Source organism: Poecilia reticulata, chromosome 1 (genome assembly GCF_904066995.2).
Source record: "Poecilia reticulata chromosome 1, P_reticulata-male-v2, whole genome shotgun sequence".
In the NCBI taxonomy this organism is placed as follows: Eukaryota; Metazoa; Chordata; class Actinopteri; order Cyprinodontiformes; family Poeciliidae; genus Poecilia; species Poecilia reticulata.
Window position 1 is genome coordinate 13,774,348 of NC_088830.1, and position 22,981 is coordinate 13,797,328.

General features: G+C 40.6%; 1 protein-coding gene across 1 annotated transcript in view; it reads left to right on the forward strand.

Annotated features, from left to right (window-relative positions):
* The first annotated feature begins 16,263 nt into the window (after positions 1–16,263).
* Positions 16,264–22,981, forward strand: part of abcc6a (ATP-binding cassette, sub-family C (CFTR/MRP), member 6a) — a 31,826-nt gene continuing 25,108 nt past the window's right edge. The window contains exons 1-3 of the mRNA XM_008409156.3: positions 16,264–16,987; positions 21,536–21,712; positions 22,431–22,556. Of these exons, the coding sequence (XP_008407378.1) occupies positions 16,946–16,987; positions 21,536–21,712; positions 22,431–22,556 (345 nt within the window). The 5' untranslated portion in view covers positions 16,264–16,945. The remainder of the gene's footprint in view (positions 16,988–21,535; positions 21,713–22,430; positions 22,557–22,981) is intronic.

The following is a 22,981-nucleotide window of genomic DNA, read 5'->3' on the forward strand; positions in this document are numbered from 1 at the left end:
ACGTTTGGTGCTGGGCAGAATCAGAAACTAGTAGATTTACAAGTTTATCTTTATAAAATACAAAATGGTTCAATCTCAAAACACAATGTGTCAAAAAAAAATGGAGGATTTTTCCTTTTTTAAGGAGGCTAGGAACTTGAACTCCCCTCCAGCTTCTATTAGAGGTGAACTGACTAGGCTGTTTTCATTAGTCAGCACTATGCCGTGGCAATCCTACGCAAGCAGATTTTATAACATTAGGAGAGATTGCCCTGAATGACTTGCATCAATGGCACTTTCTTGTCTCTGTGGCATTCTGAAAAGAAAACATAAGGTTTTTCTTACTCAAAACATTTTAGAGGAACCTTTATACCTATCTACTTATATCTAGATAAGATAAGATAAAAAGTAGCAATAATGTGAGTGGTCTGTGGCTTATTATGCAACAAGACTAGATGTCATTCAACAGGGGTACAGCTGAATTATTTTTTAGCTGTAGGATTGTCAAATAAAAATGTAGGGAGCTGAAAAGGGCCCCACAAAACACTTCAGTTTTTCCATAACCCAATCAAATCTCCACCAAGTTCTAACCAAAGACCAAGAGACAGAAAAATTATACAAAAGAAATCTCTGTCTCATCTCAGATAAAGTGCAAGATTAAGATCCTGGGTTCAGTGAGTTTTTGTCTCAGACATATTACAAATTATGAACCACAAGGAATAAGTGCATGCTTCTAAAGTAAATATCAAGGGGCAAATTATACATGTCTCAGTCTTTAGTTGAGCTTATTCATACATCCGACATTACACTTTTTCTGCTTCTAAGAAAAAGGGATAAAGGCTGTTGCTAAATTCAGCAAAAGCAATCATTTGAAAAAAATAATTAGAATGAACCAGGACACTTACTTTGAACAAAAATTAACTCCAGTACACTGTAAACATCTATTATATTAAATAAACAATGTTTTTTTAAAAGGTTTCTTATTTAAATTTGATGCACAGTTGCAGGTCATTAGTGGAACTATGCATCGGTATTTCTTTTTATTTAGATTTGATGAACTGTGAACATTTGTAATTAAAATAGGTTTCAAATAACTAACTACCTCACATGTAGTAACAAATAATTGTCATGTCATTGTCTTCATGTTGTGCGTCTTGGCGCGAACAGGGGGGAACAGTTATGACAATTCTAAGGGCCCTTGACCGACAGGGGGCACCCCACAAAAAATAAAATAAATTTAACGGAAATATTAAAAACAATCAGGGCCCTGTCAATTACTGTTATTGTATTTTTAAAAATTGTTTTTGTAGTAAAAATTGAATGTTACCTCTTCCAGACCAAAAAGCATACATCCATATTGGCACTGAACTCCCCCCGTATCCGCGTTAAATGGTTCGTTCCTTCTTAGAGCGCTTGACCGTAAGCTGTTTTCAGCAGCAGTCAGTACAAGAACTGTGGCAGCTACTATGCTGCCTAGAAAAATAATAAAGTCAAGTTAAAAAAAAAGAGAGAAAAAGACAAGAGTGTCTATTTGTAATCCAGTTTTTCTCCAAGAGAGGTGAGTAGACTGACTGTGTGAGATTATCAACCATTTAGCATAGTTAGCTTAGCTACAGACTACTCCATAACATTTAATGAATTAAGGAAAAGAAATAGCAAGATATCTATATATTTAACATGTCCCTGTACCTCTTACCACACTTAACAACAGGTGAGTCAGTCAGCAGCAGCAGCTCTAACCACTATACCAGCATAAGCCCTCTTCCTCCCACATCCCTGTGAAAAAGGTGAGCAACACTGTGTCCAATTAAAACCTAGTTAGCATCATTCCAGGGAATCCATAGGGATTTCTCTGTGTCTTTGCTCTTTTTACAATTACACAACAAAAACAATATATTTGTTGTTGACAGAAAGTCAAACAATCTTTATAAAGTGAAATTAAAGCTGCAGTATGTAACTTTTATAAAAGATATATTGTTTTACATATTTGTTGAAACTGCCATTGTGTTGTGACTGTACGGCATGAGAAATGATTAGTGAAGAAATTATTTCCTCTGCCTTCTCCCAGTGCTTTCTAGAAACAACCAATCAGAGGCAGGAGGTGGGTTTTAGTGCTGTCAATCAATCACAATCTCATGTGGCTGCTCATCCTCCCTCCCCCTCGCTTTGTGCTATGCTACAACTAGCATAGCCTGTTGTGAATTCTCAGTTTAGTTAGCATAGCTACCAATGACGGCAGATAAACAGTTTTTCTGTAATGATAAGTTGTTTCTCCACCATTAGCACATTTAGCAGTGAGTGAATGAAGTTGATTAACAACACTAAGACCCTCCTCCTGGTTCTGATTGGTTGTTTTTGGTCAGAACAGCGCATTACTTTAGCCAGCAATAGTAGTTCAGGAAGGAGATGGAGGAGATTGATTTTTTTTTTTTTTACAGATTATCTGTCTCATAGCAAACTGTCACAACATGGTGACAGCTTTAACAAATATGGAGAAAACATTTATTTTAATTAAAGTTATGTACTGCAGCTTGAATAAAATGCAACTACATACCATTTTTTGAGAAGTCTGGATGGTTTTATGTATATTTTGCACATTGTCTGTGACTGTTGCAAGTGGGAAGAGACCTTTCAATGAGATAAAACTAATAATAATACAAAATTTTAGCAACCTATTTGCTGTATTGTATGTGGACTGTTGCATATAAAATTCACTAGCAGTAAATATTGTGGTAGTGTCAGGATTGGACCAAAGAAACAAGGCAGTTGCAAGCCTTTAAAATTGTGATGCTTTTTATGGGTCAGATAGACTCAAGAACCTGTAACAGTAGTTGCACAGCGGGAGCCCAATTAAATTTTTTGTCATGGGGCCCAAGATTCCTGGCTGCGCCCCTGCTTGATGTTTTTGTGAATTATCTGTCATGTGAGGTCAATGGGGTAGACATGTCACAATAGACATTTTTAACATCTTCCCAATGGGCCTGGAAAGTAACTTTTTTTTCTCTGAAGAATCAGAGGAGTAAAAACAGAAACTAAATCTTTCAGCGCAGGCAATTTAGGCAAAGACATTCCTGCAAGATTCATAGTTAATCCCAAAGAGTGAACGCCCCCTTGAAAAACAAGAAAGAAGCAAATTGTAGTTATGTAAAATTCAGCAGCTCGACTGAAGGAAGCAAAGGTCAAGAGAAAGTGCACCTTTCCTTGCACACTTTGCATAAGATTTGAGGACTGAGCAACAAACCGCAGAGCTTCAGAAGGAGCTCGACTGGGCGACTGGCTCATGCATGTGTCTGAGCACCTGCATGCATGCGTCTCTGACCGTGTTTGCATAACGTTTGCATGCATCCGTGGATGCGTGTGTGTGTCTACACACACCCTTGCTCCAAGGCTCTGGTCAGACGGTGCATAGCTGTGGCGGGACGCAGCCCAAGCGCTTCTAGACGGCACTGAGTCAACAGCGTCTGCTCTCACTTAGGGAAGACATGATAGGTCTTGTCTCATTTGGTCTCTGACTTGTGTGGTGGGACTCCCGGAGCTGGTGTGTGGGGTGTGTAATTTTAAGTAAAATTAGCAATATAACTAGTAGAAGAACAACATGCGTCATTGTCTCAGCTTACTAACGTCACAATTTAAGTCGATAGCTCTTTGGGTCATGGAAAGTGTTTTTTTTTCCCTTTTAATGACAGATGAAAATAGATTCAAGCATCTGCTTTAAAAAGGAATTACTATGCGATGTGGAAATTTAAAGTGTAAATGTATTTTATAATCATGTTTGCTTTACCAGCCCCCTTGAAGTTTTAATTATTAACAGAAGCCACTCCGGGTAGCAACACTTAAATGGCTCATTCTTTTCAAGAATTGAAGTTGCGTCTTAAATTTGGGCCTTTTCAAAAGTATTTAAGCCAGTTAAAGGCATTTCACATTTTGCCACATACCTACCTCAAAATTAGTTACTTTGTTAAAATTTTAGACCAACACAAAGAAGTGCATGACTGTGCTGTGGAAAGAAATTGTGTATTTTATGCCTAGGCGCTGAGTAATCCAGCACCTAGGCATGCTCTTTACAAATTAAAAGCTGCAAAGTGAGGCATGTATTTGTATGTAGCCCCATTACTGCACGCAAATACATATAATACTATAGTTTACTTAGGAACTCCTAAATAAACCAATGCACACCGGCATGAACACACCAGATGGATAACGAAGGATGATGATGGTCGCATCCTGAGATCTGATGAGGTCAAACAGCAGAAATCAGTGAAACGTTGAGGAGTGGCTTGGGCCATCAGTGGAGCTGAAAACACAGCTCAGGAAGCTAAAAATGTTTGAGGCTCTTGTCTGACAGATTTTACTAATTTGGCCAATATCCAGCATCGAGGGGAAGACTTATGGAATGACCCATTCAACCCGACCGAGCTCAAGAGCGTCGGTAAAGAGCGATGGTAGAAAACTCTCCATTGCTGCCATAGGTGCTTTAACCCTTTCATGCATGGATTATGATCCTTTGTGTCAGGATTTTTTTCCCAATTTTTCTTTTATTTTCTTAAGGCATAAAAAAAAGGTAGGAAAAAGAAAATTGTAAAAAAAACATGTTTAGGTGATCTATTGTAATTTTATCCAAATACCAAGTTATTTGAAAAACACATCAGTAGTATTGTTCTTCAGGGGTTATCTGAGGTCACAATATTTTTTTTACCTGCTAGAGTCGTCTACAGTAGAAAAAGGGTCGGCCACATTGGATTTAACAAAAATAATTTCTTGCATTTGCAGCTGATGGCCAGTAGTTGACAGTGTATTTTATGATGCATTAGTGTCCACTTCAGTGGTCTGTGTGTATTTGTAACATAAAAATCCACAAAGAGGAACAAGGAAATGGCTTTTAGACAGCTGTCCACTGTAGTGACCACTATGCATGAAAGGGTTAACAAAGCATTGAGGAAAAGCTGTAATTACATTACATAGAAATTTGAGGAACAAGGGAGTTTAATTTCTTTTGAAAAAATAAAAGCTACGAAGTAGCAAAATGTGGAAATAGAGAACACCTTCCCAGTGCTTACTGAGGTTTGAATCGTAGTATTGTGTGAGTGGAGTGGTAGGCAACATAATTGCTTTGACGGCATGGTACTCCCGTTGAAAACAACAAATTAGTCATCCCAAACCGTTGCAAAGCAAGGTTGAGAAAGAAATTAAAGTTATGTAACATTGTTTAAAAAAGCCAACCATATTATGGGTTTGGTGGTAGCCCTCTGGAAAAGGCACAATGTCTCATAAAACACAACTAAAAAGAGAAAGTCATTTTCAGATTTCAACTCACCAAGGCTCTTAAAACACCACCTACCTCCATTTTAAAGACCTCATACGTGATTAACACCAGATGACAGAGATTTCTATTATATTATTGAGCTGTTACCACTCCTAGGCTGCATACGGATATAAATGTCCCGGAAATGTCCTGTTTTGCAGGTCACTGGAGAGAACGGAGTGTCTTTTTCCACATTGTAGTGGTGAAATCACAACTTTCACTTGGTTTTCACGTAATGGAAACAAAGTAGTGCATATTGTGAACTGGATGATAAAAGGATAAACGGTTTCAAATATTATTTTGCAAATAAGAATTTTTTTTATTCTGCTTCTTTTATTTGGATACCCCTAAACAAAACTCAGTTGCTTCCAGAAGTTATATAATGAATAGAGTCCTCCTGCATGTAATTTTATGTCACTATATTTAAATCTGTTCGGTGAAGGCTTGTTACAGAACATCAGTGAACAAACGACGTCAAGAAAACCAAGGAACGCCACACTGGTGTATTTTTATATATATTTACAAATATGTCCTGGTTTATGTCGGCCTGTTTTGTCAAATCCAAATGAAAAACATAAAGGTTTGAGGTTGGTTTGTGACTCATGTAATATTATGTAATCCCAGACCGAGAGGACACAAAGATGATAATCAAAAGCAAGTTTTACCAACGTTTCCAGGTGGAGTCCTCTGTAAAAGTTTAGGGTTTCTGAGTTTAGGAGAGTCACAAGGGGATCGGTTTGAATCAAAATGTTTTCTTCAAAAGATAGATTTTACCTTCTAAGACGACCCGAGGAGCTGCCGAAGGTTAAACTTTTGGAAGGCGACAAGGAAGAAGTAATGTGTTCTGGTCTGGCTGGGAAAAAAACAGAGAGACAGAATCAAGCTGTTTCTAGTGAAGGTGAAACAGTTCAATGCTTGTGAATGTTTATCAAGGCATCCAACAGCCTTGACCTGTCCAAGCTGAACAATCTGTGCCTGCATGGCGCTTATTTGTAGTTTTAGCAATTGGAAAAAAAAACCCATGAATTTCTCTCTCTGGGCTTTCGAAGATTTTGACAACTAAATTACTCCACCAAAAAGTAATAATAAATGTGATTTAATGAGAAACATTTAAGGGAAAATTTGCTTCCCAACTTACAGCTTTTTTTTTGACCATTTAAAGGTAAAAGAAGAATATGAGCTGCTTTATGTACAATATAAGCGTGATTATCCCTTCGAATCATTGAATCCAGCTCCTAGGCATGCAGACTGCTATAATCGTGACAGAACGGGTCGCACTCAGGAGCTGACCTCCATCCAGCAAGCATCTGGACTGGATGCAACCTGTCCAATAAGACCAGTCGAGGAATTTCCTCATTTCTGAATATTGACCAGGCGTACCACTAATAGTCAACTCGTGGTAATATAATAAAATGGAAGCGACTGGAAACAACAGCAACTCAGCCACAAAATTGCAGGCCACAGGAAGTTACAGGAGGGTCAGTGGATGCCAGGCTCAAACTTTCCAACTAGCTCCAAGCAGCTGCATCCAAGCCTCACATCACAAAGTTCACTGCGAAGCACCAGCGGTTTGACAGCTGCCAGAAGAACAGCATTCGTCCGTATAAAGTTTGACTCAGACGAGGTTATATCGTGGGGCTCTTTATCAGGAGCTGTGCTTGACCTCTTAGGGCTAGTAAAAGGAAACGCTTTACCTCTCCAATTGCTTCATCCAAATCCAAACAGTCACGCTGATGCAGAACGTTCGTATTCACACACGCACACCTCCGGCTTCGGTATGCGTCTCACCGGGTTCCCCACGCTGTCCATGCATTCTCCACTTTGCTTTAATCAAACAGCAGTGGAGAGAGAGACCAGCCTCCTATGTGGACAACAGCTTTGCAATTTCCATCCTGAAGTTGTAAATCATTTGACAACCTTTGTAGGGATTCGGCGAAGAATTGTACAAATGTGATTCCTCGCAGCGTCTAATAAACGCTCCTCAAAGCTTTTCACGCTGGCTTTGGATACATAAGATTGGACAGTAGAAGCAGACATGTTAAAGAGAAAAATCAACATTGCTGTTCGAGAGCATTTTTAAATAAAAGAGGCTCCCAAGCTTCTGACAAATCACACAACACATGACATAGTTCGACCAAGGCATGGCAAAAAAAAAATAAATCTCATAAATAAACTTCTAGTAGTACTTCCTAGGAGAGTTGAAGCTGTCACCTGCAAAGAGTGCTCCAATAACATTAAACCATGGTAAAGAATGGTCACTCAATTTCATTTATACAGACAAGGGAATGTTTTTCAGTGCATTTAGTAGTGCGACAATAATTTAGGGGAAATCATTCTCACGATGTTCACCGCAAATGTGATAGGAATCAACAGAAGTCGAGTTAACAAAGATTTTTGAATAGTTGTTACATTTTTAATGAAGGAAACAACGGAATATGCCAGCAGGCCGTCGCTTGTGAAACCTGTCATTTAAACATAATTTCCTGTTTCCCTCAAAATGCGGCTCATTTCACTCCACCAGCCTGGCCCCTCCTGTCCTATATGTCTTTCCCGGAAGTCTGTCGTGTTTTTGCTCTCTGATTTACTGGGTGAAAAGTGCAGGTTTCTAATGTTTGAGTACATACTGCAACAAATGGCCCTGCAATAAGATGCTGAGTAATACACCCTGCGTGAAAATACTTTGATTTACTGGTAGTTGCTCATTTTCCCATGCTTTCTCATAATTGAAGCCAACTTTCCGGAGAAAAATGAAAATATCATTTCATGCTGTTTTGCATATTTTGAGCTGCGATTTACGCAAAAACATACCATGTTGCGGATTTTAAGACGGAATATGTGATGAAATGTCTTTTAGCTATGTTAAACTTAATGCACATCAACTATGACACAGCATTAAATGACTACATCTATATATATATATATAATTACAACAAGCTGTAAAAAAAAAAACGTGTTGCTGGTAATCGCAACATCATTTTACCACATTGTACTCATCCCATTTGTTTTCCACCCTGAAAAAGGCAGTGTTTTTACAACCCTTAGGGAGTGGATGATTCCCTAATAAATGCCGCAACCGCAATCCAAGCCTCCCCCTCAGTTTCCCTCTGTGATATTTTTAGAGGGGATCTGTCCTCAATCATCAAGGGCAAAGCAGAGGAATTGTTTTTGTTGCTGCTCGTCTTACCACTTCTCTGCGGTGATTTGTGCTGAGCTGGTGCCTCTGTACGTCACAAGGGCCATGCGTGAGTGGGAGCCAGGCTCCGGGATCTATTAAAGTGGGAGTCGGGAGTCCAGGATGCTGGGTAACCAGTGATGAGGGGCTGTCCCGTGAAGCTCTGTTTGGTGCTATTTTTGGGTGGTAACATGTCGGTTTTACATTAGGAGAGAAGCTGCAATATCCTGTTGAACAGCGTGAAAAAAAAAAGCTGAGTTCATGCTGGGGCAGGCGATGGATGGATGGATGGATGGATGGATGGATGGATGGATGGATGGATGGATGGATGGATGGATGGATGGATGGATGGATGGATGGATGGATGGATGGATGGATGGATGGATGGATGGATGGATGGATGGATGGATGGATGGATGGATGGATGGATGGATGGATGGATGGATGGATGGATGGATGGATGGGACAAGAAAAGACAATCAAACCAGTCAACATTTGGTTATACGCTTTTCTGAAAAACAAAACAAAAATCTTCCTTTTCTGTGATACACTTTTAAAACAGATGTGTCAAAATCCAACCCAATAATGTCTCTATGTAAGAATGGCATATTTTGCATTAAATTTGACACATTTCATGTGCTAATTGTTTAACACGGTAATTATAGTTAACACAATAACTGTGTTTCTATACACGGTTATTGTGCTAAATGATTTTACCGTAAGGCAGGATAAACCCTGGACAGGTTGCCAGTCCAATGCAGGGCAACATAGAGACATATACGCTCACTCCTGCGGACAGTTTTACAGAAAATTGTCTAACATGACCTAACAGTGGCGTCTTTGGAAGCTCGAGTACCCAGAGAGAACCCAAGCATGCACAAGGAGAGCTCCATGTGGGAAAGGTCAGGGTTCAAACCCAGGATCTTCTTGCTACAAGACAACAGTGCTACCAACTACACCAACGTACAGCTCCACAAATGAAAAACCAGTTAAAGCTACATTTGGTGCGTAGGGACAATGTTTTTTTTGTTTTGGTTTTTTTAACATTGTCCCCGTTACATAAACTAATAAACCAATAAAAGCCTTAAAAACAACTATGGAGGTTGCTTTAATTAATTGTTTTTCCAGTGGAACGTTCCAGAAGTGACGTCCAAGAAGTGACGTCCAAGAAGTGACGTCCAAGAAGTGACATGATTTGGTCGACGGTTTATAACATATTCCGTGTCCAGTTGTTGTAATAAAACAAGACAAAGTGTAGAAAACATCACAAAATATGTCTGCCTGATGATAACACAGAAAATATGCTAAAAAAAAAAAAAGAACAATTCACTTGCATGAAGAGTGTGTAAACAGAAAAACAGATTAAAAAAAGATAAACAGCCTTCAAATTGCCGGAAAGACTGCTCAGTGCAGCAACTAACAAATATGTCAAACTTAATTTCTACATTTGGTGTTTCCCGTTTCTCCATGGTTTTTGCCCTTGCACATATTGGCAAATAAGAGTATCCATCAATGTAAAAATACACACACTGTAAATTAACACTGTTTGTTTGGAAAATTACTCTCCAAAGTGATCCTGCGGCATCTCTGCCATTCCTCTGGCTGGATGTCATCCAGTGTGGTTTCTCCTCTAAAGAGTAATCACAGCACAGTCTCATTCAGACACCTTCGGGTTCCAGGACAGCTGAGAAAATGATGGCAGCCATCTGCTGTCTGAGAGGGAAAAAAGAGCATCTTTACTATGTCTGAGGTTTGGAGATGTCAGGTTAAGATTAGAAAAACAAAAGCTCAGCCCCACAATTATCTTACTAATTCTGGATACATTTTGCAACCAGCTGTCTCCCGGTGTCATGGAAGACAAATAGGAATCAGAATAAATATTGTGTTTACCTTCAGAAGTAGAAGATGGTTAAAGTCTTATTTGGACATCATTCCAAACAGACGGCGCATGAAACAGTAGCTCAGGCATTTTACGTAATCTCGTTTGGTCTCTTGGAGTTACACGAGGAAAGTTTCACAGCTCCAGGTTGCTTTGTTTAGAGTTATGCCTGAAAAAAAAAGGCTAACCATGCTAACACGAGGTCATAAGGTCAGCAAAGCAGAATGATTATTGTTGACTTGAGGAGAAAAAAAACATGGAGCAGAATAACAGAAACAAAGGCAAAGCTGCCATGTGTTACCTTCCAGCTGCTGGGGGAGAAGTCCAAACCGCTGCAGCAATAACAAAACGCCAAGCAGAAGAAATCTGCTAAAAAAAACTCCTAAGAGTGATCATCTTTAGTTGCATTTGAAAATGCTTGGTCCTTCTCCAGTTTCTACACCAATGTATGGCTGCGAACCTCCTCAGTGTCATTATGTGCCCACTGGAGAGAGATCCCACTTGCTTTTGACTCAGATAAAACTCTTATTACCAGTGACCTTTAGAAAATTTGTCTCATTACAACCACAAGCTTGCAAGGCTAATATAGAGATTTTATTAGCCATCTTCCTCAAACAGAGAGAGAGAGAGAGAGAGAGAGAGAGAAAAAAAAGACACAGATCCCTGGTCCAGGCACGGAACAATAGGGGGAAAAACAAAAAAAAATCTTAGTACATAGAGTTAAGTTATGGTCGCAGCTCAGTTAGTGATTGTTTTTTGGTAAAGACAGAAAGTTAATTGGAGAATCGCTGAGCCAGTAGATCTATGGGACGAGAACCAGTGAAAATACGTCTAGTTGCAACATGAGGCCCTGCAGGGGCTTTGTCCAGGAAAGAATCAAGGTCAAATGCATAATTACTGTGTCCTCTATGGAGAGCCAACACTGACAACATAACAAATCCAGCAGCAAAAAGATAATCATCATTATGTTTTTATTGCAAAGGGTACACAGAAAACATGCAGAAGACTGAGCCCCCTTAACACACCATCCCTGCTGTGTGGTGGTGGCAGCATCATGCTGTGAGCATGCTTAAGCAGGGGCAGTGAAGCTGCTGTAAAATAAAAAGGAGAAAACTTTTCACGGCCTCCAAACCACTTTGAAAAGGGGGCAGAGGTTCACTTTTTAGCAGGTGCCTCAACACTATTACGCCTTACGTTGATCTTCCACATAACACAACGTGAAAAAGAGGCACAAATTCTTTGGTAGGGCTCTGCATTTCTGCAACGCGATGAGAGGGATCGATCTTTGAGTAGGCCTTGTGAGTGGGGCCGAGAGGGGGCTGGTGCCAGCTGGGTGTGACATACCTGCAGGCTCGACTCACTCGCAGCAACATGCGAGACCGTCAGGGGTCTGCAGGGCCGAAGAAACGGATCTGATGCACAAAAATCCACAGATGAGGTTAAACTTTTCCTCCCCTCCCCGCTCATGCTTGTATCCGCTTTCACAGCACAGGAAGCGGGTCGTAGTCAAAGATCAACCAGAGTGAAACGGTGAGGACAGATTAGGACTCTCTGCGTGGAAGGGCAGCGGAAGATGCCATTTTATTTGCATGCGTAGGCTGACACATTAGAATTTACAGGCTGCACTGGAGCTGCGCCACTCATTTAAGACTTTATTTAAGAGTTGTGAGACGAAGAAGAAGAAGGAGAAGGAGGAGGAAGAAAAAAAAACACTAAACAGATATTTTACTTGCTTGTTTCCTCAACTGTTTCTGGCTTCTCCCGTTGCTTTGCTGCTTCTAAATCTGTCTACTCTCCCCCCAACCCCTTCTTGCTCAAACGTAAGAAGCCTAAATGACACCATTATTTTGACTAGACTGTTTTTCCTCCCAGAGAGAGGGAGGCCAGAGGAAGTGTAGGTGACCCAGACTGGTTAACCACCACGCAGCCGTGGCCTGGCTGGGGCACTGCCACCCCCTCAGCACAACCTCTGCATCCATCCACCGCCTGCCGGGTCCTCATTACTACTACTACACGCCATGACCGCACATGGCCTCGCTCCAGCTCCGGTCTCCCTTCGGGTCCACGCTCTCTGCTTTCTCTTTCTGCGCTGGTGTAAACAGTCTGGCCGTCTGGCTTTAACAAATCTCCTTTAGGTTCAGATATTTTCTGCACGCGCTCTGGGCTTGGCCCCCTATCATCAGCTCACGCACTTCTCCCGCCGTCGCTGTATGCGCACAAGTTTGCGTGCCCGTTGTTTTTGTGCTACTTTCTCTTCCACGAATCGCACCACCTCCAACCTCAAGCCCCTGTCTGGGAATGATCAGCTGAGGAGTCCTGGCTCAGAGTCATTAAGAGGGTTATATATATATATATATATATATATATATATATATATATATATATATATATATATATATATATATATATTTTTTTTTTTTACCCAAGAAGGGAGGATTTAGTCCCGTCTCCACTCAGGAAGCACATAAAATATATATATGTGTACATTTCACTAACAAGCCTTCCGTAGGCAGCATTTACAAACCGAAATCAGGGCTACTTCAAGACACAGTGTGCAACCATGATTCGGATGAGAACTATTTATAAGACTCCATTAAATGACATCAACATCAAAACAAACGGATTAAGAAAATAAATGACCTACGCGCTACCTTTTTTTTTTCTTAGTCACCAAACTGCATAAATTTTTGGGGACTGTAAACATTTCATGTCGCGCTACATTAACAGACACACACCGCTCACACCTCAGTGGCTGTGGTGTTTCAGACCATTTCTCTGTAACTGCAACACTGTGGGAGACATAACAATAGCTGGATAGACTGTTCATGCCTTATTTATTTAAATTTCTGTCAAAGATGCACTGATGCATTTTTACCTTGAACCTTCACACGTTTGCAGGACGCACTTTGGTCATTCACTGAGTCTTGTAAAAGTAATAACAACCTTTGTCACTTTGCAACTGTAAACTGCAGTGCGTTGAAATGGGATTTTATGTGAAATGCTAACATAAAGTAACGCATGTGCAGGAGAATGATACGTGATTTTCAGAATGTTTTCAGCAATAAAAATCTGAAATTGGATTCACCTTCCTTAACTCTGAAATACCCAAGTTAAATCTAGCTTAACCAACTTTTCTCAGAAGTCACACAATTGGGAAATAGTGTGTAATTTAATTGTAGAATGAATGCAGCTGTTCTGTGAACCGATGTTTGTGGTAGAGTTTGTTAACAAACAACTCTGATATGTCAAGATAATCATTTTTAGCCATGCACTTTAAAAACCTGGCATTATGTAAGAGCGGCACAAAGAAAGCTATTGTTGAACGAAAGCCATGATAAGTTCAGTTTGCAGTTTGGCACAATCCGTGTAGACACAGCAAATATTTAGAAAAGGGGGTTCTGGTCTGGTGAATCCAAAACAGCAAGAGACTGTAACCTAGATTTTTTACTGCTTTCATAGAACACTGCACTCTTTTATTTACCTTGAAATGTCACTTTAAGACAAAAGCATGAAGTTACATCCAAATCCTGGCTTCTGTTGCGTAACCTCTATCATTTTATTGCAGGAGTTAGTTGAATTACTGCGCTGGAGGCACTAGCTAGCCCAGAGCAGAAACATGAAGTGATGAATCCTTTTTATTTTTTATTTTTTTAAGAATAATAATCCCATATTTGCACATGGCGAGACACCAGGCCCCAGCGGTGGTCTGCCTCTTTGCCAAGCTTTCCATGTTTCTTCTCTGCGGTGATGATGATGATGCCGGTGGTGGTGTCAGTCCCAGTCCAGACGCTGTCATATTTTCCTGCAGAGCTGAAGTTTTCCCCAAATCCTAACAAGACTCACCAGCTTCTCTCCATGTGGTGATGTATTTCTGCAGACAACAAAGAGCTTTGAGGACAGTCCCTCTTGTTTTATGTCTTTTCTAAAGAGTGACTATAATTAAGGGGGGAGATTTTCATGTATTTTTTATTTTTTTTTAGATAAAACTACTCTCTTGTTATTAATTTTCCAAGAAGTAATTTCACTTTACATTGTCAAAATTTCATATTTCCCAGATTTTCCAACAGGAACATAGACTTTTAAAACTTATTGTCCAATTGAACTAGATGTCTTGATGAAATGCTGTGGAATGACTTCATGTTTTCCACTTACAGTGCAGGTTCTAGTCTAACGGGATGACTAATTAACCAAATGCAATCTGTTTCTCACAGTATCAGCAAGTTACGCAATGCCTGGAAATGCATGTGATGCTTTGCATCACTGAGGAGACGCAACATACTCCGCTTAGTATAAATCCTGAAACTTAATGTAATATCAGAAGATACTTGTACATTGGTTGATTTATTGCAGATCCATTCAATAAATTAGAGTGTCAGTGAAAAGCATAACACATTTGAGTAACTCCGTTCACTAAGTGAAACATTATATAGATTAATTACACAAAGACTGATGTTTTCAACCCTTTATTTCAGTTACCTATGATGATTTTCTGCTTAAAGTTGACGAAAACGTGACGTTTAAGATCAGAATATTAAGCCAGGCTGCTGAAAGGACAGTGCATCTGAACGCCAACACTCACATGCACAAATGAAACGTTGCGGCTTTCGCTATAATTCTGCTGCGTTTGATTCCCATATATATTTATAGCAATTTATTAGAAATTGCTTTGGGTTTATTTTAAAGCCACTGGACATAGAGGTGGGAAAGAATGGTAAAAAAAGAAGAGTGGAAGACAGATGCATAAAGCTGAATGGGAAATAGAAACACAAGAGAGGAAGACAGATTGAGAGAATACAAGACAACATCTTAATCTTGGTAGGTTTGCACTTTATTTGCTCTTTTATTTAGCTCAGACAAGTTGCATCATAGCTGCGCCACCCGTGATTCAACTGGAACCACTGCTGCCTTGCAATAAGAAGGTCCAAAGTTTGAATCCCGGCCTGGGGTTTTTCAACATGGAGTTTGAATGTTCTCGTTGTGCATATTTGGGTTCTCTCCAGGTACTCCGGCTTGCCCTCACAGTTCAAGTTTCCATCTTTTTAACGACTGCTAGTTGGTTACTCTGAGCTGCTCTTGGAGTGAATGTGCATGGCTGTTTGTTCTGTGTGTCTCTATGTTTTCCTGAAAGGGTAAGCAGAGAGTCCCCAACTCCATGGTCCCCAGACGTCACTCTCCTGCATGTCTTAGATAATTCCCATTCCTGCGCAGGTGATTGGAATGACTGCATTACCTCCTGTGCATGCCTGCTGTTGCTGCAGACGGCTTCTTCTTCTTTTGTTGAATTTTAATGGTGGTTGGCAAGAAACGTTAGGTAAGCATTACCGCCACCAACTGGTAAGGAGTGTGGACCACTCTGCAGACGCCTGTTAATCACCAATTCATTTAAGCCAGATGTGAGGCAGGAGGGAAACCCCTAAAACATGCAGGACAGCGGACCCTGAGGACCAGGGCTGGGTCAATGTATGGACGGATGAACTGAGTAGTGCTGGGTGAAAGGCCCTCACGGAACATTTGAGTTTATTCTCAGATTAAGTTGCACACAGCTGGACCCTTTTTACTAATTAGTTGACCCGTGAAGGCATTCGATTCCACCAGACTTCCTATTTGTGTTTCAGGGCAGAAGGGAACTGAACACACTTCATAATTATATTTCACTTAGAGTTGGTCTGTTGCAGAGCGTCCTGTTAAAAATATATAGATGTTTCTCAATGTAATGCGACGAACTGCGGAAATGTCATAAGGTGCATAAGGTGTAAGGCAATAATCTTATTTCTCTTTTTCTGAAGAGACAGAGAAAAACATGTCTTACGGTTTTCCTCAGATACTTAAAACTATGTGCCATAAATGTGACACAAGACAAATTTCTTTACTTGCTATTATCTCGGATTTATATGAAGAATAAATCCTATAAGCACGGCGTTTATTGGAGTGTGTCTCGTCTCAGTTTAAAGGGTATTTCTGTGTTCAACCAGACACTTTGTGGCCAGACAACTGGTCTGTTTGGGATGTGGGGAAAGTGGGCGAGAGAAGGACCGAGAAAGGAGGTGAGGGGGCAGAGTCAAAATGGGAGGAGTGAGTCTGGGTGTGGGACTGTCATCCCATTGAGGGAAGTGGTGTTTTGATCAAAATCCAGTAAATGTGGGAGAGCAGAGAGGGGTGTGAGTAAGCGATTGAGTGAGTGAGTAAGCGAGAGAGAGAGAGAGAAATATTTCCACCCACCCAGCAAGGAGACTCACTCATAAGCAGCAGCCAGGCTGACTGGGAGTCAGAAAGACACCGGATCTCTGGGCAGCAGCAGTTACAGTCAGGGTGGCAGGGAGAAAAGTGTTTCATTCAGACAGAAGATGTTTTATTAAAGGAAAGCTGAAACACACACTAAGAAACACAGAGGCTTGACACTCACTGTGCTTCCACTAGAAACAGAGAGCAATAAGAGATCAGAATTAAACTATTTCAGACACACACACATATACATATATATATTGATATACTGGTGGTGGTGCAAAGAGAGAAAGAGAGAGTGTGAGAGTGTGTGCAAAGTTTGCTGGGTGGAGAGAAGGCCTGATCGACCCAAACGAGCAGAGCGCCGGTGGTGGAAGAAACCAGTGAGTGGATGGACGCCTTTTGCAGACTGAGTGGCCTGGACCCTCTGTGGGTGAGTTTATGATGCGTTTCCTGACCCTGGAGTCACATTTCTTCACCGAGTGTTTTTCCTGCCTCGAAAGTCTTAGAGTTAAACCATATGCAGCTTGTTTAATCGCTTCTTTCTGAATTTCTGTCACATTTACGTAGCGTTGCTTTTAAATATTTTTGGTTCTGAAATTGAATAATGGGAAGAATTGTTGGGATTAAAACCTTTGATTGTTTTTCTGATCGTGCATCATCTTCAAGATTTAAATGATTGCTTCCATCTGCATCATTCTTTTTTTATTATTATTATTAGCTGTCTGCTTACCAGAGAAGCTTCAGAAAACGAAAATAACTGTTATAGCAACACTGATAACGATGAATCTTGTACAGCATAGAAGATATTTCAATACAAGGTCTTGCAAAGCTCGTCTGTGTAAAATGAAAAATGACCAAAGCGTTCTCAGGTTGTTGCATGTGTGAATGGAAGCAAGACGGATTATCTATAATCTGCCTTGAAGGTGTTTTACCCATCACTCTGCACTGAGATTCGGATCATTGAAATGCAGAGTAATGAGAACTCAAATAATCCAAGCTGTTTTGGTTGGAAATTTTTTATTTTTTTTAAGTCTCATTTATTAGCAAACCTCCACATTCCGGATCTTTGCTTAAAAAAATTGCAGAATAGCTGTGAGCCAGCTGGAAATGAAAACACTCATTCCCAACATGCCCCCCGCCCTCCTCTATCCCCTTCTATTTTGTTCTGGATCTCATTACAGCTAATGCTTTTCTTTTGTCTCTGCTTCTGCAAAACATCAAAACAGTGGTCATCATGCTTTGCGGAGAAAGTAAGCGTAAACTGTGTTTCATCATGTGCACGCTACTGTTGCATGAAACTTCAAAAACATGCTGACGTTACATTTGTGACAGTGTGCTGGATGATGTGACACGGTTTTTTTTTTGGTTGTTTTTTTAATTTTTTTATGTTTGCCGCACACAGTACTTTACGTCACGAACTGAGTCAACCTATTTACATGCTTTTGAAATACTTTCACTCAAAGTTTCTGCTCACACACTTCACAAGTGATCCGAGCTAAAAAGAACTTTTTTCTGCAATAGGTAAACATGCCTGGAAAGAGGTTGAATGCCATTTACTTTGGTCTGTTGCAAGACGTGCAACACATGTGGAAAACATAACATCATTTATCTGCAAATAGAGAGAGCGAGAGCTCAGTCTCTGTCACTGCATCACATAAAAATAATACTAACATAAACATGTTTTTAAAGTTGATATCGTAGCCTCAGTTGATGTAAGTTTACCTGCAAGGTGGTGGAGGGCAAAATGTTCTTTGCTGTTTGCTAAAAACGAGATTTTCCTCTGGAGAACCTAAAGTAATTGAAAGGAATTCAAAATAAAAATTTTGAGCCAAGCTGCTTCTCTAAGATTTGTGCATTTTTATTTTCGACATGTTCATCTATAGCAAACACACATCGGTCTTGCCAGTGTGTCTGTATTTGGATGAGCTTGCTAGAGTGACGGTGCTAACATTGCTAACGTTGCCAACGTTATAGATGGATGTTACAAAATTATAGTTTCACAAGGAAGGTAGTCAAGCAGAAACTAGTAATACTGATGCCACTTTTCTGTCCAATGTTACACCTTCTTGCAGATACTTAGCTGGCTAAGAGTAGCTCGATTGCTAAACAGCACAGTCAATGCTCTTTCCAGGAAAAAGACCAATGGTCGTAACCTTTCAAACAGCCACATTTAACCTTTCGTCAGCGTTATTCATACTTTTGAGCTTTTCCCCCTGGGTAGTACAACATTTACGAATTGAGTAGGTTTGAGGACGAAATGGGGGCGAAATGGGGCTAATTTTTGACATCTAGAGACTTCTGGGTGTTTGAATCTCTCTGAACAACTTAAACAGCAGATTGAAGGATTTTCACCGTATTTTTCAGACTATAAGCCACTACTTTTTCCCCACGCTTTGGACCATGCGGTTTACGGCCAGGTGCGGCTTGTAAATGTACTTTTCCAGTTTAAAAAAAAACTTTGTGGGTGTGGCTTATAGGAAGGTGCGTTCTGTAATTTGGAAAATACGGTACTTTTCAGTGTATCAAAGTGTGACATTGCATTCTAAATGTCGAAAGTACCCAACAGTCTCAATGATAAATACTACAACAACACGTGTTCTAGTGCTACTGCGAGCTGCCATCCATCTCACCTTGGCTTCTAGATATTTAATATAACTAGAAAGCTCTCAAGAATGACCTTTTAGACTCGTGGAATTTTGAGTGAGGAAAAACAATACAACTAATAAATATGCCAACGCTACTTGTACTTTCTGTCCAACCATCCAGCATGGTCAGGTCACATGCTCAATAACAGGAAATCACACTGGTCTTTCTTATCAAAGCTGTAATGATGTTACTCGAACTGATGTCTCGCGTTGACGCTAGATTCAATTTGATCGCCTGAGGTGAACAACCCGACTATTTTTGCTGACACTGCTAACGTCTGGTCTTGCCAACAACTGACGTGGTTTCGCAAGCAAATCTGACTGAGCAAACAAATACACTACTCTGGAAAACGTGCAGGTCTTATTCAACAAAACGTAACATTTTCTACGCATCAAAAAAAAAATCACATTGCTAAATGTTGAGAACGATTAAAAAAGCTCACCGACTGTGTCTTTAAGCTGCTTTCTGTTTTTTTGTCAAAGTGCTGCCACCTTTTGTCTCGCATGGTTGCAAGTTGATGGCACACAAGTTGCGCAGGTCTTTCTCATCAAAAACGTAACAGCGTTCCAAGAATCAATATGTCACGTTGTATTTTAGGTGTATAATTTGAAATCCTTCTGAAAAACACTTTTTAGGAAGCTTTCGACTGATCTCTATAGCCAAGATGATACCAAAAATGAACGAGTACACATCGCAAATTGATTTTCGAAACATCACAGTGAAATGTCACCCATTTTCTTTGAGGTGTCAAAAATAGCAATGAGTTATAAATGCAAAACATATAAAGAATTGGAACTGAACTCAGACAATATTGATTTGACCTTTGACATTGTCTGAACTGAAAGCCTAAATTCTTTGAGTGTGCTAATTTTAAAGAAATAAAAACTTTAGTCCAGTAAGATATGTAAATATTGATTTTCTCCCTCTTTACTCAACCTGACCTCCTGTAATTTGAATCACAGGAAAAGCAATGCTGACCTAACAGTTGACAGAAAGGTTGACATTTATTAAATTAACGGGTCTTTCTTTTTTTGACACATCACTCACCTGATGCAGTTTTTATAGGCAAAGATACTGGAAATCCTTGCGGATTTCACCAATCTTCTGCCTCTAAGGGTTTCAAAATGGTGAATTTGTAAAAAAAATATGAATTCAGCACTTTTGCAGTGGCACAGAAGATGTGTCTCTGCTCTCCACTTTCACATCACTGTGTTTGTCTAGTAAAAATAGACGCCTTGCAGAAGCTCCTGGCATATGCAAGTTTGCAGAAACCACTTCGGCAGAGGGTGAGAAACGGGACGAGGATAGCAAAATGCAGAAGAAAGTGCTTGAATTGAGTTGTGGCAGGTTGGACTTTTTCGTAAAAGGGCTTTGAACATCTACTTGCCAGTAACCACAGGAGTCGTAAGGGTCTGTGAAACTAGCCTCCCACTCATTTAGATTCATCACTCGAAAGGATTCGGGCGGTCCTTTCAAGGGTTCACCTATGTGTGTACGTGCAAAATGGTCTGCTCAACTGCAAAAACTTTAATGAGCTGAGATTTGAAGATTTACAAATGTGCTCGGTGTGCGTAGTCCTTTGGAGCAGATCGTGCTTTCAGATCTTGTGGTTTCAGAGACTAGAAGCAGCGGATTTACCAATTGTTGGTAAATCCTCAAACGTGCTGCAAGGAACAAATCCTGACTCACCTGCGCTGGTTCACTGTGGGAGGAGGGTTGTTACATAATAGCCACACAGCTGCCACCAATTGTGGCTACTCCGCTTCATCCTAGTTGGGAGTCTACCAGCGGGACTAGACTCCGCTGCCATGCTCAGAGCCTTAAACCACTTCCTGTGGTGACTCCGCAGGGCAGTCTCGTTAGCGCAGCCAGACACCCTGCCCCTCATTAGGCAAGTGAAGTGATAAACAAGGGAAGCAAGAGAACAACAAGCCACTTATCCCACCATATTGTTTTAAACAAAGACATCACAACCAAGTTCTGTCACTCTCTGCTTGTATCTTTTATGGCAGTTTTACACCGGATTTTCCTACTTTGTTGACCGACCAGACAGAAAAGTCAGAACACTCCCCAAACTGATTTGGATCCCTGTAAAAAAAAGAAATTGCTTTTTTTTCTTTTTTTTTTTGCTAGCCAAGATTGCCAGGATTCAGCACATATTTCTGGTTCCTACTTGGCTTACTTGCCATGCACAAGCTGCACTAAAGTCTAGAACATTTGCACTGTGGCTAATTTGCACAGAAAGTTTGTGAATTGTAAAAAGTAATAGCTAAATCTGGGTCTTTTCCCTTTACCAAACTCATTGCAATTCTTCCCCCGCTCATTGTTTCAGGACTGGAACCGCACCTGGTACACAGCTAACCCCGACCTCACTCAGTGTTTCCAGAACACAGTGCTGGTGTGGGTCCCCTGCGTCTACCTGTGGTTGTTGGTTCCTTTCTACTGTGTTCATCTCTACTGCCATGACCACGGACGGATCCAGATGTCCTGCCTCTGCACTGCCAAGATGGTGAGATTCCAGCCACTCATCTTTTGATCCCACTTAATCCTCTCCAGGTCACAGGGGCCAGGAGGGATGGCTGTTTATCTTCAGAGGTCAAAGGTTGAGAGCCAGGTCGCCGGTCCTTCACAGGGCAAACAAGTAGTCACACAGGACAAGGCAACCATACCGGTAGACCTTTACACCCAGAAGTTTGTTTCACTGTGAAAAGTGTGCATGAGACATCTATCCACCCATTTTCTACACTTGCTTAATATGTCCAGGACTGCAAAGAGACCGGTGCCTATGTCCAGCAGTCAGTGAGTGAGATAGGCATTCACAGGCTAACGCACAGAAAAACTGGTCACACAACCACACATTAAGCAAAGGCAACTCAGACAGGTCAGCTAACCTGACATTCATGTTTTTGGAAGGCTAGTTGACCTGCTGGAACATGTAAAAAAACACACAGATGCAAACTTAAGATCTATCTTGCTGCAGGGCAGCGGTGCTAAGAATTTCATCCCTGTGCTGATCCTGCATGAACCATTACTATACCAGCTTAATCCTTGCATGTTTGTGTGGAAGTGGAGGGGCTGGTGCTTATCTTCAGAGGTTAATGGACAGGTTGTATTTTCTCACAGGTCCACCTAAAAGAAAGAAAAATACAAACATGCGTTGACAGATTCACTCTTAGTGGCAATTAACCGTTTTAGTTTTTCTTTTTGTTTTGTTTTTTTTCCCTCAGGTGTTGGGTTTCCTGCTGGCCTCATTCGGTTTTGTTGAGTTCTTCTACATTCTGCTGGAGAGGAGCCAAGACATCCAGCACCACATGGTCTTCCTACTCAGCCCCATCATACGTAGCATGACAGTGGTAAGTTGTGTGTGTCTTTTTTCTTTTTTTTTTCACACAGACGTATCACCATTGTCCATTTTCGGACCAAATTGCTATTATTTTTTTCGTAGAGCCGTGAAAAGAGACCTCACATCTGAGCTTTCCTTTCGAAAGACAAAAAGCTCCACCTACAGAGCTGTACCCGACATTTCTTACTTCTCACTCTTACTGAGTTTCTGTGAGCAACAGAGAACTTTTAGGAATATTTGACTTCACATCCTGACATGAAAGAATACACACAGAGCAAGTGCTCAACGGGCACTTGGGTGCAAACATGCCTAACCAGGTATGGACTTATGGTGTCACAGACTATGTAAATACAGCAGTGACCTGTAAACACTGCACATTTTGGATAATCAATCATCAGAGCGCAGAGTACAAAATGTCATGACATCTGTTACAGA